The 17021-nt window shown below is 44.6% G+C and overlaps 1 protein-coding gene across 2 annotated transcripts in view; it reads left to right on the top strand.

Moving 5' to 3' along the window:
• Positions 1-3552: 3552 nt before the first annotated feature.
• The window catches only part of LOC143765825 (uncharacterized), a 28941-nt gene continuing 15472 nt past the window's right edge, over positions 3553-17021 (top strand). The window contains exons 1-6 of one of the 2 annotated variants that reach the window (XM_077252896.1): positions 3557-3657; positions 4551-4671; positions 7399-7531; positions 7895-7981; positions 8199-8262; positions 8645-8723. In XM_077252896.1, the coding sequence (XP_077109011.1) occupies positions 7433-7531; positions 7895-7981; positions 8199-8262; positions 8645-8723 (329 nt within the window). In that variant the 5' untranslated portion in view covers positions 3557-3657; positions 4551-4671; positions 7399-7432. Of the gene's footprint in view, positions 3658-4550; positions 4672-7398; positions 7532-7894; positions 7982-8198; positions 8263-8644; positions 8724-17021 lie in introns of both variants that reach the window. The other variant, XM_077252897.1, reaches the window with a different exon arrangement.

The following is a 17021-nucleotide window of genomic DNA, read 5'->3' on the forward strand; positions in this document are numbered from 1 at the left end:
CCAGTTGCTTTGTCACAGTGGAAACTTGCATGCCTCTGTGGCTTCTTCTCGTGTCAGGCCATCTCACTGAGTTTGCCTCTTGCAGCACTCTTCAGCACTGCTGTATCTGCATGTAGTTTCTATTTGGCTTTAGTGGACATGGACGGTCTCTGAAGGAATTTAACTCTGCGATGTCCTGCAGAGATTAGGTTTCCAGGCCTATCCCATGTCAACAGGGTCAATATTAGGCAGCTCCTGTACTTCTTGCCCGAACATTGGTTTCTAGTCTGCTAGCACCCTGTTTACGCATATCTCCTTTTTTGTCTTCCGTTATCGAACCATCCTGCTTACCTGCTCAGTTTGACTTCTCGATCCCTGACTCCGGTTTTGTATTGTAAACCTATGCTGCCTGCCCTGACCTTGGACCATCTCACTACGCTTCTGTCTCGCCCTCCTGTACCTTGTACCCGCATCTTTGACCCTCGAGTCAGCTGCTACAGTCCCAGGAACTGCCTTGGAGTGGTATCTGATGTCTACCGGCAACAAAGCTTATCCTCAACATACCCTCCCTCCACAGTAAGTCTGGCCTAAGTAAGTCCCCACACACCAGCATTATATGCTGCTATCCCAAAAGGAATCGCCTATCAGGGCGGTAGTGCATAAAAAAACTTTATTTTTTTCAAAGCAGCCCTTTAGGGGCTCATGTAAACAAAGACATCAAAAAGAAAATTTGGACCAATGAGAATATAGATCTCTGGTCACTTGTTTCTGTAGACCAGCATACATTTAATTAGAAGCAGCTTTCCAATTTTGAAATACAGTGGGAAACTGGCTGCAAGCATTTGCTGTTCTTGGTTGCATCATTGATAAATGACACACGAAGTGTTGTGCAGAACTCTTTATATGGATTCCATATACATTGTCTACAAATCTCACGGTGACCCGGCATAGTGGAAATTTCAACTACGGGGCCTCAATCGCCCTCAAGACAGTGGCCATGAAACGCTGTGGTGCATGTTGGTTATACAGGGTGGGCCATTTATATGGATACACCTAAATAAAATGGGAATGGTTGGTGATATCAACTTCCTGTTTGTGGCACATTAGTATATGGGAGGGGAAAACTTTTCAAGATGGGTGGTGACCATGGATGCCATTTTGGATCCAACTTTATTTTTTCCAGTGGGAAGAGGGTCATGTGACACATCAAACTTATTGAGAATTTCACAAGAAAAACAATGGTATGATTGGTTTCAATGTAACTTTATTCTTTCATGAGTTATTTACAAGTTTATGACCACTTGTAAAATGTGTTCAAAGTGCTGCCCATTGTGTTGGATTGTCAATGCAGTCCTCTTCTCACACTCTTGACACACTGATAGCAACACCACAGAAGAAATGCTAGCACAGGCTTCCAGTAACCGTTGTTTCAGATGCTGCACATCTCGTATCGTCACAGCATAGCCAATTGTCTTCAGATATATTTGATCACCTACCAACCAGCAAGAATTCTGGCTTTCACAGATTTGTTAGTTTTTCTTTAAGACTAGCCCTCCTACTCTGCACTCATTACCTGTATTAATTGCACCTGCTTGAATTCGTTATCTGTAGAAAAGACCTGTCCACACAATCAATCACACTCCAATCTCTCCACCATGGCCAAGACCAAAGAGCTGTCTAAGGACACCAGGGACAAAATTGTAGACCTGCACAAAGCTCACATGGGCTACAGGACAATAGGCAAGCAGCTTGGTGAGAAGGCAACAACTGTTGGCACAATGGAAGAAATACAAGATGACTGTCAATCTTCCGCAGGCTCCATGCAAGATCTCGCCTCGTGGGGTAAGGATGATCCTGAGAAAGGTCAGGAGTCACTCCAGAATTATAAGGGAGGAACTGGTCAATGACCTGAAGAGAGCAGGGACAATAGTCTAAAACGTGACCATGACACACTGCATCAACATGGATTAAAATCCTGAAGGAAACACAAGGTCCCCCTGCTCACGCCAGCACATGTCCAAGCCCATTTGAAGTTCACCAATGACTATCTGGATGATCCAGAGGAGGCATGGGAGAAGGTCAGGTGGTCAGATAGAACTTTTTCATATAAACTCCACTTGCTGGGCTTGGAGGAAGAAGAATGATGAGTACAATCCCAAGAATACAGTCACAACCGTGAAGCATGGTTGGGGAAACATCATATTTTAGGAGGTGCTACTTTGGGGGTGCTTTTCTGCAGTGGAGACAGGACGACTACACTGTATGGAAGGGAGAATGGATGGGGTCATGTATGGAGAGATTTTGGCCAACAACCTTCTTCCCTGAGTAAGAGCATTGAAGATGAGTTGTGGCTGGGTCTTCAAGCATGACAATTACCTGAAATTACCTCTTTTTCCTTAGCATGTACGAGCTATTATTGCTGATGAGGACTTATCTGGAGTAAGCCCACTTTCATTTCCCAACTTCTTGTAATCTGATCTGTAGTCCCCAGGGGCAGTTGAAAAAGCTAGACGTAATGGCTGGTAGTTATCCTTTGTACAAGGAAAAGCTGGAATGGTTGTTGAGCACAAACAATTAGAAGGGGATAATAATCCAAGAAGTATTGATTCTCCTTTCGGAGAGTGACATGATAAGCATGTCGAGGTGAGGAGACTTAAAGCCGCAATGCTCTTCTGGGAAATATGCAAATTGTCTCTTCAGAGAGGAAGAGGACTAGAACTCTAGTGCCACCTATTGGAAGTAGCAATCCTAACAGTCAATGTCGACCCTTTAACGAGCCTTGTCACATGACTTAGGATAATAGCCAAACCAGAATCTCAATTTGCAGACTGTGTTTCGGGGTACTACCCCTCATCACTGCAAAGTGTGAGATCCGGTTTGGCTGTGTGAGAGGCGTCTGACCGGGATCCAAGAAGTATCGTTTCTCCTTGCGGAGAGTGACATGATAAGCATGTCGTGGTGAGGAGACTTAAAGCCGCAATGCTCCTCTGGGAATAATAAGGGGATAATAGCCACCTTTCACGGCCTGATGGCATACATCTTAACGACATAGGCTTGGACATATCTCATTGCCTTCCAAGGTGGCTTGGAGCAGGCATTGTTTTTGTTGGGTGAGGGTCAGAGCCCAGTTGGGCGCTTTCATGGCAGCCAGTGTTAACATTTTGATGGGAGATGACTAAAAGGCAGACTTGCCCACTGGTAGTCCAGAGGTGGCATTGCATCAAGTCAAGTTTTCGTTGTTATTAAACCCCTTTGTCTTCCAATTCAATGTTCTGTGTTATTGTTAATTATGCCTATGTCTAAGTTTTAGGAGAAAAAGGAAGGGGCAGTTATAAGGTACTTGATTAATTTAAGGGGTGTGGTGTATTTGTGATCTCCAGTCTTATTTCTACATCTAATCTCTACGTGACAGATGCGGTAATGGACATTGCTGCAGGCATCAAATACAGTATAGGGACTGGCATTCCCCTGCACACTACATGTCCACCCTATATAATGTGTCTAGGCAGCGCTGTTCCTTTAATAGGTTGAGAACAAGGATTTCTTGGAAACAGAAAGTGAAACTCAAGGCTGAAGTTTCGACTTGCCGGCAAACTGGGTAAAAGTTTCATTTCAGTTTGTGCCTTCATAGCTTCAGTAAGACACTCACCTGTGAGCCCCGATTGTCTTATAAAAGGGGTAAGTGCATTTGTTTTGCGTCGATGTAGCTGAGCTGAGTTCTGAATTAGTAGGACTCTATGTTAAGCTACTATAGTAGATTTACCTGCAGTCCTATGTAAGACCACAGATAACACTGTAGGATATGACATAAGCTATTTCTCTGATTTTGGATGTTTTGATGGCTGTATGGGACCAAGTTCACCTGATGGCGTGCACCCGACTATCACTGGCGTATTGTTAATAGCGGCAGACCATGCGGCTCCTATGGGACATGTGTGTTGGAAGGGGCCTGGTGCCATATGGCACTGCCACCTACCCTCGCCCAGTGTATGGGTTTTCATCCTCTAGGTGCAGATACAGAACAACTGAATACAATGGAGGAAGAAGGAACCATCGGCAGCCTGCTCCACCATTCAGCTTGAGTCTCGACCATCCGGTCTCAGTCACAATGCAGCAAGTGCAATGAGATCACAGATGGTGCCGGTACAGAGTAGGGCGTCGGGGACTGGGACTAGATAAAGGAGCTGATAGGCCGGTCTTCTGGTCAGGTGCTGCTCCATCAGCATTCATTTTATATCTAACAAGAGAGGACTTTGTAATAAAAGAGGTCGCTGTGAATAACAATACACTATGTAGGGGACAATGCTATACAGAACAGCAGAGAAAGCTATGTAATAAGGGACGGCACTATATATAGCTAAAGAGGAAGGTATGTAATAAGGGACGGTGTTACACATAATAAAAGAGGAAACTAGACGTGGTCAAAATTGTTGGTACCCCTCGTTTAATGACAGAAAAACCCATAATGGTCACAGAAATAACTTGAATCTGACAAAAGTAATAATAAATAAAAGATCTATTAAAATGAAGAAATTAAAATCAGACATTGCTTTTCAACCATGCTTCCACAGAATTTAAAAAAACTCATGAAATAGGCCTGGACAGAAGTGATGGAACCCTTAACTTAATATTTTGTTGCACAACCTTTTGAGGCAATCACTGCAATCAAGAGACCTGCAGGCCAGAAGTACGGTAAGTGGAAAGCACCACATACCCAGCAGCACACCGGACTGAGACACACCTTGTCTCTAGGATGCCAGAGCAAGTGGGGACCAAAGTTCGCCCACGACTAGCCTGTGTTAGACAGAAAGCGCTGGGCAGGAATCAGCGGAAGGATTCCATTTCCTGCAGCTCCGCTGCCATTGTCTCCTGTAGGCAACAGAGCTGCATGGATCGCTCCCTGCCCCCCCACACATGACGGCAACCTGGCTATGACTCTACAGGGCCTCAGTCTCAGAGAAACAGGCCAGATTGCCCTCATTATTATCCACCCTGCAAGGGCTCCCCTCCACCTCCAGGCCCCGATGCAGCTGCATCAGCGGTATGTCCGCCCCTGATTCGGGGAGGAGGTAGGGTCTAATTAGGACTCCTGCCTATAAGGCACCATCATCTCTATGTATGTCCATACAGAACCATGAATACTGCTGATTTTGTTACATAAAAGCATACTACTAGTTCTGACAACTAGCTGAGAGCTGTAAAGGAAGGTCGGGTGTGTGTGTTCCTCATTCTACCTTGTAAAAATCATTGAGCTATAGGGTAAAAATAGGCAAACTTGTCTTTAGAGTGCTAGGATAACGGGGTAAGACCAATATGGCGGTTATTACACCATCTATAGGGCTTGTCACATGGTTTTTCGGGACCACAACGTTGCTGTTCGCGATGGTATATGGGTGCTGATAAAGATTCTTTTTATCCACCTAAGGCCTCATTCAGACATTTGTTTTTACATATACTGTACATGTTCTATCCTTGCTCTTTACGGATAGATTAGTTTGGGCACGATCCATGGGGCTGTTCAAATATCCATTTTTTTTTCCAGTTCAGCCATCTGCAAAAACAAAAAATGAAGACATGTTGCAGGACAGACTCACCAGTGTATAAGAATCGGTTTGTGCAAGAAAAAAAAAATTGTCCGTGTGTCACCCAAGTGCTTTTTTTTTACTGTTCAAATCAATAGAAGAGTCTTGGGATTTTTTTTTTTTGCACCTGAAAACTCTGGGTGTCACACTGATGGTAAAAATGGATGAAAATCAATAAAATAAAGACGGACATCTGAATGAAGAATAAGGTCTACACTACAAAGCAGAGTACTTTTGAGCTGGATCAGATTGTCATCCTTGTTTGATCTATCAATTTTACTATTAATGTGGCTTGTTGTTCTTGAATGCAAACCCCTCGTCACCACCCCCCACCAAAAAATAATTAAAATTTTTCCTACCCATTATAAGAGACAGTACAGACTTATTACCTTTAATTGGCACTTGGTGCGCAAAAAAACACGAACAACTGAACAGCCCTAAGGGTACGTGGGGCAGATAGAAGGATATACTGGGTATGTTAAACCAGACGCTGAATGAGGCCTTGGTTATGTTCTCATTGCATTTGGACCCAAATCCCAGTTTCAGCGATTCAGACACAAGCCCCCACAGAGCCACTGGCCACACAACCAAACGCAATGTGAACAAACCCTTACTATATTTTCACATGGCATTTTTTTATTAGTTATTTTTTAGCAAATTTTCTGTGAAGTCCTCCTAAAAAACTGATAATGCTTGGAAAACTCTTTCTATTCATCTCTATGTGAAATGTACTTTTGCTGTGCATATGAGGAGTTTTCTGTGCACACTTTATTGGAACAGAAATTGAGTGAAGACTCTCCCAATCCTCCTCAAAAAGCCTGAACTCCTCAAAACCTTTGAGTATCGGCTCAGTGGTTATGTGCACACAGCGTCCTGTAGGCGCCAGGACAGCAGATGAGTTCTCCCAGGTGAAGTGGCTTCAGAAAACAGCCAGCAGTTTTTGCCGTTGTTTTCGTGGCCCCTTTTACGTCTTCATTAAGAGAGCTCAGAAGCCTTCCTAGGAATAAATATGTTATTGCTTTTAAAGGGAACCTGTCACCCCCCCCCCCCCCCCCCAGGCGTTTTTAACTAAAAGAGCCACTTTGCATTATGTCCATTGTTGGGGCAGTTTTTTTGGTGCTTTTTCCGGGAGGATTCTGAACAAAATCACATGAAAAACACTCCATGTGTGCACATAGACTTTGACAGATCTTCAGGTGAGAATATCAATCTGACTGAAAACCAATATGGTGACACTGACAGGATGTGTGCAGGATACAGACATATAGAAATTTTCATGTTTTCTGTCAGGATCTGCGAACTACAAGTAAAATATACACAAATGCCAGGCACAGATGGCCAAGGTGCCCACATCTATTTTTGCATTAGATGACAGGCTGGCCTGGATACATTGGGACACGGATATTGTTGAGTTTCACTTCAAACAACAGTGCAGACACTATATTAAGTATATGTAAAAACAAAGTCTGCTCCGTGTGCCAGACAACAGTGTTGTCCTTCATATCTGTTGGCCAGGAAGGAACTACATGTGCCAGCATGTCCCACACATCCTAGTCCTGTGAAGGATATGAACATCCAATGACCTCTCACTTCCTGGTGAAGGATTCAAGATTGTCAGACAGTCCTTGCAGTGTGCACACTGACCACTAGATGTCTGCACACAGGTTACACCCCACCCTTTAAAAGGAATGTCATCTCACTTTACAGCCTGTGGTAAAACTGAACATTACAGCAATCTAAGCAAGTTATATTACCTTATCTGGATAAGTGCAACATTTTTAAACTACAAGGTGCTAGATTAATGCAAATTTACTGTATTTCCATGTTTCCTCTCAAGGTTGCAGGACTATAAACATTTTCACGTCTTTAACATGTTTGGAATCAACAAGGACGAATGCTGGAATTCAGATTATGACTCCACCTGGGAGGATGACGAACCCCCTAACAAAATGCTGAAACCACAGCATTGGGTAGGTAACCAGAATAAAATCTCTGTTAAAGGGCCGGGACTCCCGTCCTAACAAATGGTGCCATGTGCTGTCAGGAACAGATAAACCTGTCATCTATATGTCTGCTAAAATGTATATGTCATTTATCCTGGAAACATTACTACAAACTCTTAGCTATTGCATTTACCACAAACTAGAATTTCACTGACAGCAAGCAGAGATCTTGGAACCTGAAACACAAAATACAGTAAGTTCCTGAGATTTTGCTATGGAAAAATCAATGAAACGCACCGAGTGGCACTCTTACATGAGGTAGGAACGGCCACACGACAGCCCACATGCACCTATTTGGCACTGAATAGATTTGGGGTCTTTTCTTTTCAGCACAACTCCGGTAACAGATCGGCAAGAGACATGCAGAGGTACAGACATGGATATGACGAAGCAGACCTGGATACTGCTGATGACCCGGTAACTACCCCAGCAAGAGCTAATGTCTCACATCTGCCATTATGTGCCTCATCTGAAGATTCTTAAAGGAGCACACACCTAATAACAGCGGCAATGGCATGTGCTATCCTGATTGTACAGATTTCCATTGGAATCAATAATTTTAGCACCAATTCCGGTCAGATCTTTGTGGCCGCTGATTCTCTCTGTGCATCCGACTTACACAGTTTCTCCATAGGATTCTCCGGAAGAAATGCCGAACCTGCTGTTCTACCAGAACCAGATAGAGTTTCAGCCTTGCGGTCAGTATGTGAGGCGTTATCTATCTTCTCATACTTTCCCAGACTCCTGAATGGCGACATGTAATATATCTCCTGTTCCTCTGTTTTAGTATTAGTCAGATTTACCATTCAGGACACTAGGAAAGCTGAATGACAAGCCCACATGTAATGACGACCATATTGGTTGTCACTCAGCTTTCCCAGAAACACGTATGCTCCAGCTTCGCTGTATTGTTAGAGTCTACGTTATATTAAATAGAAATCCATTATCTGGTGGCTCAGGCTGCTGTTCCTTTTCCACCATGCTTTACACTGCAGCTCTGCTTGTTTATATATATATTTTTTGTCAGTTAATAATTAATGATCACCACCTTGACTGATTGAGTCTCTTAACCAAATGCAGGGGAAACAATAGAGGATATTTATGGGAAATGGTGGGACGACTACAGGGAACTTGAAGCCAATCACTCCTACATCCAGTGGTAAGTCTAAGGGACATGAATGTTGGAGGGTGGGGGATGGGATCACTTCCAGGGGTCCATATCACTATATAAGGCTTTATTCACACATCAGTATTTTTTGATCAGTATTTATATGCCAAAACCAGGAGGGTCCCCAAAACTCAGAACAGGAGTCAGTCTTTCAGTTATAGTTTTTCCCTGTAAGTTCCACTCCTGGATTTCAATTATAAACACTGATGCAAAATACTGACCAAATACTGAAGTGTGAACGTGGCCCTATACAAAGTCCTGCAACTTTCTAATATATGTTACATTTCAAGTCTCCATCATTTTCAAGACCTCAGTATGCTGTCAATGAATGGGACCATTGTTTACACCCTAAAGCTACAACCCCAATACTTGTCACAGCTGAGGGTTTGTTATAATTATATCATGATTATTAGGCCATGTTCACACGTTAATTATTTAGTGAGTATTTTTCCTCAGTATTTGTAGCCAAAACCAGGAGTGGGTGATAAATACAGAAGTGGTGATGTGTTTCTATTATACTTTTCCTCTCATTGTTCCACTCCTGGTTTTGACTTACAAATACTGAGGTAAAATACTGACCAAATAACATGTGAATGTGACCTTACAAGTGCTTCTCACTAAATTAGAATATTATGAAAAAGTTAATTTATTTCAGTTCTTCAATACAAAAAAAGTGAATGTCATATTATAGAGAGTCATTACAAACAGTGTGATCTATTCCACGTGTTTATTTCTGGTAATGTTGATGGTTATGGATTACAGCCAATGGAAAACCAAAAGTTATTATCTCAGTAAATTAGAATAGTTAACAAAAAACACCTGCAAAGGCTTCCTAAGTGTTTAAAAAGGTCCCTAAGGGTATGTGTCCACGTTCAGGATTGCATCAGGATTTGGTCAGGATTTTACATCAGTATTTGTAAGCCAAAACCAGGAGTGGGTGATAAATACAGAAGTGGAGCATATGTTTCTATTCTACTATTCCCTAATTGTTCCACTCCTGGTTTTGGCTTACAAATACTGATGAAAAATCCTGACCAAATCCTGATGCAATTCTGAATGTGGACACATACCCTTAGGCTGGTTCAGCACCTGCGTTTGGCTGGTCTGCGTATATCCTCCCTTAAGCTCCGCCTATTTTCGCATGCGTCCTGCGTCCCTATCTTTAACATTGGGTACGCAGGGACATGCGTTGTATGCGGATGGGTCCGCATGCAGCGTTTTGACGTGCCCTCCGACCGCAAGGGAACGCAACTTTCTCAGTCGCCCATGACAGCACTACCAGAGAGAGGGAATCCGCCCTTCAGGGACAGGAAACCTACAGGATAAAAAGGGCGGTACCTCTCTCCTGCCTCAGTTTTGTTTCCTGTCCCTGACAGGGGAACCCTCAGGATCGGTACCTGTATCCGGAGCCGACCAGTGGAGGTATGACGGCGGGGAGGCCCCTGTCACCGCTGGCTCGGTGTCCGACGCCGCCGCTTCTGGGTCCGATGGGGCTGCAGAGCGGGCGGAGGGGAGCGCGGCTGCCTCCCCGGATTGGGGTAGGGGCTTAGGGACCCGGCGTGCCTCTGCAGAGAGGCCTGGTCCGGAGCGACGACCTGGTGTGTGAGAGCACCAAGATGGCCGCCGCACCGGATATAGACGCTGTCTACTTCCGGGTCCCAGGGAGCGCGCATGCGCACTGGGGACCAGCGCTTCCCTGCAATGCAGCCTGGAGGAGGGGTGATCGGCGCACTATTTAAAACACCGCTGAGAGCGCCCTTTGCTGCATGCAGTCCCACTATGGCGGACAGCGATCAGCAGCTCCAGCCGGCGCAGCCCTTACAGCCACCACCGCAGCAACAGCAGCGTCACCACCAGCGCAAGTCAGGCGGAAGGACCTCTGCAGGCACCAGAAGTACCCGCTCCAGGAGCCATTCCACGCCGCAGAGTAAAACCTCCAATATCTCCAGCCAGCCGACACCTTCTACTTCGGGTCTCATACAAGATCCCGTACCTCCTCCAGAACTGGTACCTGTAGCTGCGCAAGATGGGTGAGTGATCTTCGTGAAAGTTCACCAAGTAATAGGGTCCCCTTTTCCGTTTATTTTTTAGGCAAGAAAAAAAACGGAGTAAACTAAACATAGAGACTGTCCCTTATGTGGAGAACCCCTGTTACAGAACTGGGATAAGAAATTATGCGGTTCCTGTATAGGACAAGTCCTTTGTGAAGAAACCCCTAGTTTTGCCTCTGAATTACGTTCAGTAATAAGATCAGAGGTAGAAACAGCGTTTAAATCCCTTAAAGGGGAGGGGGTTAAGGAGAGAACACCTGTCCCCCTTTCTCACTCCGATCCTTCTAGCTCTGATGAGGATGTGTCAGACAAGAAAGGTTCCTCCTCCTCCTCAGACTCTGAGAGTGGAGGCCGCCACTGCTTCCCCTTAGATGAAATAGATGCCCTCGTAAAAACTGTAAGATCTACAATGGGGGTCCTAGACCCACGTCCTGACAAAACGGTACAGGACATTGTTTGGCGGCCTGGGCCAGAAAAAACGCAGAGTTTTTCCACTTAACGAAAACGTGCAGGCCCTGATTAAAAAGGAGTGGGAGAAGCCAGAAAGAAAAAATTCTTCTGTACCCTCCCTTAAAAGGAAATATCCTTTTGCTGAAGATGATTCTACAGCATGGGACAAAGCCCCTAAACTTGACGTGGCAGTAGCTAAAGCGTCAAAGAAATTTGCACTGCCCTTTGAGGACATGGGTACGCTAAAAGACCCCCTTGATAAAAGAGCCGACACCTTCCTAAAAGGGGCCTGGGAGTCAGCAGGGGGGTGTTTAAGACCTGCCATAGCGGCCGCATGTACTTCCAGATCTCTAATGATTTGGATAGAAAGATAAAGGTATTAAATGGCAACATTACCAAAATCTACATAAATATTAATATTGCCCTATAATGGATATATATAAACCCAGTCGTATTGCATTACATGAGACGGGAATGTGGAAAACCACATAGAAAACGACCAAACTTGGGTACTAATACAAAAGCATCTTTATTAATAATCAACAATAACAAGTTTTTAAAAAACCTAATTAGGCTCGAGACAAAAAACAGAACAAGGTGCAATAATGGTGGCAGTTACCCCATCCAGTCGCCACTATGCCTGGAAAACGTGCGGACCAGTGTCCTAAGGCTACCCTCTCCAGATATACATGGAACCTAAATCACATGTGTCACTCCCCCATGGTCCTCTAAGACCGTACGACTCACCATGTAAATGCCCGGAAAAAAACAGGACTAATCGCCGCAACTGCGGCCGGGAGTTTACCTGTAGACAGGGGGATGTTTGGAAGGAAGCCCGGACCGGTCCCACATGAGCACCCGACGAGCGTTTCGGAGCGGAGGCTCCTTCCTCAGGGGGCGTGTCGGCTAACTCCGGAAACAGGGTTTAAATGTACACGTGTCCTTGATTGTCGGGATGAAGCCCGGAAGTGACGCAGGCGTCGCCATGACCACGGCGACACCGGGCGGCGGCGGCGTCATGCAGGAGGGCCGCCAAAACCATGGCAACCATCACTGCATGTAGACGCCGCAAGCCGCCCAGAGCAGCCGGGACCAGACGCGCATGCGTACAAGCAGCGCCAGGGCAATCAAGGAATACAAACAAAGGCTAAGATGTAAATGATGGCAGCACCTACAAAGTCCCCACTACTAAGTATATAAATGTGACAACAAAAAAAAGAAAAAAGAAAAAGGATAGGGGGGAAATGGGGGAAAAGGGGAGCAAAAATTAGACAAAAACAAAGAAAAAAAGGGGAGAAACCTAGTATCCTATCTCGTAACAGATATATGTGAACATTAAAGGGATCCAAACTACCTAACTCTATACATGATGTCACACTACTCCAACAAGGTAGTATTGGGATCCCAGAAAAACACCCCAAATCAATGCCCCACACTAAAAGTAAGTGACACAAACATAATAATAACACATATTAAAACTAAAAAACATAATAATGTGGTAGTGATATATACATCGACAATTTCCATCAATCCTCCATCTTCATGAACAATAAGCACGTGTCAGACGAGAGACAAGGAAATAGAACCCCATCACAGAGTTATACGACATTCATAAGTTCAGACATGTAGAAGATACTATAGCAATGTTTTATAAGGCCACAATTTCCGTCAGATGGCAGTCTCCATCCACTTGACCCAAATATCCAACGAAAGCCAAGGAAACTGAATCCCTTTGCAGAGTCATACCGCATAACCAAATGCTAACGTATCTAAATAGTAAAAGATTAAAAAGTTAAAAACAAACAAACATAGCAGCCACAAGACGGGACTACCCGCCACCCAAAATAGAAAACTGCCCAGGCAAGAGATCACAGAAAAGGTGCAAAACTGATAGTTTAGTTTAACCCATGGGGGTGGATCGTGTTCAAGGTCCACATCCATCGTGTTTCCAGCTGTGCCAATCGTTGGGAGATGTTACCCCCACTAATTCCTGGTTCAATCATGTCTATCCCCTTGACCCGTAGGCCCTTACTGTCACAGCCGTGATGGGACTTAAAATGCCTGGGTAATGTTTTTAATGTGCTTGGATCAAGTGCACTAACAGCTGCTTCTATTCCAAGCACATGCTCACGCACTCTTATTTTCAGCTGTCGGGTTGTCAGCCCCACATATATTAGGGGGCAAGGACAAACCGCGTAATAAATCACATTTTTAGATATACAAGTGATAGACTTGGTAATTTTGAAACTCTTTTGTCCTGATGAGTCAGTGAACGTGTCATCTCTAGAGATGTTACAGCATGCAACACAGTGACCACACGTACGACAGCCACCCCTAGGTAAATAACGAAAATCGTTCAAAAATGTCCTAGGAGAATTTTCAACAAAGTGGCTGCGCACTAAGTGGTCGCGCATGTTCTTTGACCTCCTGAATGTAATGGACGGTCGACTAGGCAGTAGTTTTGACAGTGTTGCATCCGTTCTAAGGATCGGCCAGGCGCGTTCCAATGCATACCTAATGGCACCCGCCCTTGAATTGTAATTAGTCACAAACCTTACTGCTTCAGATACGCTACCATTACTCTGGCTCCCATAGAGCAATGTATTTCTTTTGCTATACTTAGCCCTTAGATACGCTCTCTTAATGGCCCGATTACTGTATCCCCTTTCTCTAAACCGTGACCAAAGGTCCCTTGCCTGTAATTCAAAATCAGAATCGATGGAACATAAACGGCGTAGGCGTAGAAACTGCCCAATGGGGACAGCACGTACCATATGAGTGGGGTGTGAGGAAGCCGCATGGAGCAGCATATTTGTAGCAGTAGGCTTTCGATAGATAGTGGTTTGCACTGTATCCGAACAATCTCTTTGCAATGTCACGTCAAGAAACTCTATATTTGATCTATCACATGTCGCTGTCAGCCTTATGTTGAAAGAGTTCCTATTCAAAATGGTCACAAATTCAAAAAAAGACTCACTGTCCCCTTGCCAGATGATGAGGATGTCGTCTATGTAGCGCGCCCAAAAAAGGACGCACTCCATAGACGACAGACCCTCTGACTGGAGGAGGTCCCTCTCCCACAGCCCCAGGAACAGGTTAGCATAGGAGGGCGCAAAGGCCGCCCCCATGGCTGTTCCCTGGAGCTGCAGGAAAAAGGACCCACTAAAGGTGAAAAAATTATGAGTCAAAGCAAAATTCAGCACCTCCAAAAAAAAGTTAGCAAAGTCAGGGGACAAACTAGATGTGGATAGAAAAAACCGAGTGGCAGCCAAGCCATCACAGTGGCGGATGCTCGTATACAATGATTCCACATCTATCGCCCCCATAACTGTGTCCACCCCCAGATGTAAATCATCCACCCTTTTTAACAATTGGTTTGTGTCCTTCAAGAACGAGGGGAGCTCCTCCACCAGCGGTTGCAAGATCGAGTCGATCCATTTGTTGATTCGTTCGAGATAACTACCATTCCCCGACACAATGGGGCGTCCCGGTGGTATAGCCATATCCTTATGTGTCTTAGGAAGTAAGTAGAATGTTGGCACTGTTGGTTCAATCACCACAAGTGCTGTACATAATTCCCTAGAAATGACTCGATCCTCTACACCTTTTTCAAGAATCCCCCTGAGTTGTGAGCAGTAGGCGGACAAGGGGTTATAGGTCAATTTTTTTATAACAAGAAGGATTCAGTAGTTGGCGCATGGCCTCTTTCACATACATGGTCTGAGGCCATAGTACAATGTTGCCCCTCTTGTCCGCCGGCTTGATCACAACGTCAGGGAGATCCCGAAGCTGTTTAAGCCGTTGTCTCTCTTGTCTCGTCAGATTGTCGTTTTTAATAGTTTGAGGAATCTTGACTAATTCCTCACTAACAACCTTCACAAAAGTTTCAATGGCACTGCAACTTGCCAATGGAGGAAACCTTTTTGATCGCACACGAATCGCAGGTGGAACCCTACCTCCTTCCTCTGTCGCCTCTTCTCTAGACAACTCCTCCAGAATCCTCAGGGCCGATTGTTCGCTCTCTGTAGGGAACAATTCATGAAGATTATTATCAAAAAAGTGTCGTTTGAATAACAAGGACCGGGCGAATAGATGTAAATCCTTAATCACCGTAAAACGGTCCAAGCCCGCCGTGGGTGAAAAGGACAATCCCTTACATAAAAGCGAACAATCAGCCCGAGATAGAGGGTATTTACTCAGGTTTATTACCTTATTATCCTCTTTGGGGGCTTCAAAATCACGTGTTTTGTACCTCCTATAGGGATGGAAGTTTTGTCTCCTCGTACGATTGAAACTTGCGCCTGAGCGTGTGACCGCAGATGATGCTGAACTATCCGACTGGGAACCATGTGACGAAAGAGATGTATTTGATCCACTCCGTGGCATCTGATGGTGTTGCATCGGTGTTTTCCTCCACATATATACATTCTGGGACTGATAATCTTTTAGGTCACGATTAAATTTGGAGGACTGTGTGTCACTAATTTTTTTAACTGTTGACTCCATAATTTTATCAATTTGTGCATCATAATTTTTAAATTGCTCATCCGAGCATTTCACACGTAACTCTGATAATGTGGAATCAATCTCTTTATCAAGTCCCTCAATAGTTTTTATATTGAGTTGAATCAGCAACTTCATCAAAGCTCCTGAGCAAATCCCACAGGCCTCCTCCCATTTAGACACAAAATCACCATCCTCAACGGGGAACGTTGGCACTACTCGAACACGAAGGCCCCTGGGAATCATATTTTTCAATAGGTACTTTTCCAGAAACAATCTGTTCCACCAGAGCTTTGTACGTTTTAAAAGCATTTTTTTCACGGATTCAAATAATGTATCACTGCTGTGATCTCTTGCCGGCAAACCACCTGATTTGGATAGACAATCTGGAGAAACAGTTAAGGGATGGAGTATCCCGACAAAAAATCATCGAATCAATTCCCATGATTAGGGGGGCGGCAGCCTTCTTGGCCGACTCTTCGGCGGACTCTATCAAACTGACTTCAAAATCGGCAGCCCTGTCCAATGCAGCTCGTAGAACGCTGTGGCTGAAAAACTGGCCAGGCGATCTACAGACAAAACAAAAACTTTGTTCAATCCCATGTGAGGGAAAATTTCTGTTTGGGGAAACCCTAGATGACATTTTACAAAAAGCAGGGGATAAGAAGAAGGGGTTCCCTAACCTGGCCGCACCATATGTTAGGCGGCCCTTTCGGAACAGGAAATTTTTCCGCAGACGCCCCCCTAGAGAACAGAACAGGTGGGAGGAGGGGAGAAATAGAGACAGGGGCTTCCTCTTTGGCAAGTCCCCCAGAAATAAAAAAACCCCTAAGTGACACCTCCCCCAGGGTGGGAGGGAGACTGTCTCAATACCTTCCGGCCTGGGAAAAAATCTCTTCCAGTACTTGGATTTTAAACCTAATAAAAATGGGACTTCAAATAAACTTTACCACCCTTCCTCCCCAGCACTATGTGGTCACTCCATTGAAACCTTCATGGCGGCAACAACAGGCCTTGGAACTAGAAATCTCAAAACTCATAACCAAAGATGTGATCCGAGAAGTTCCATTACCGGAAAGAGGGAAAGGATTCTTTTCCCCACTGTTTCTGATTCCAAAGCCGGACGGTTCCTTCCGCACAATAATAAATCTACGGAGATTAAACAGTTATGTAAAGAATCAAACATTCAAAATGGAATCGATAAGATCTACAATAAAAAACCTGTTTCCAAATTGTTTCATGGTAGTGTTGGATCTCAGCGACGCGTACTATCACGTCCCCATCC

Source organism: Ranitomeya variabilis, chromosome 4 (assembly GCF_051348905.1).
Source record: "Ranitomeya variabilis isolate aRanVar5 chromosome 4, aRanVar5.hap1, whole genome shotgun sequence".
NCBI classification, from domain to species: Eukaryota; Metazoa; Chordata; class Amphibia; order Anura; family Dendrobatidae; genus Ranitomeya; species Ranitomeya variabilis.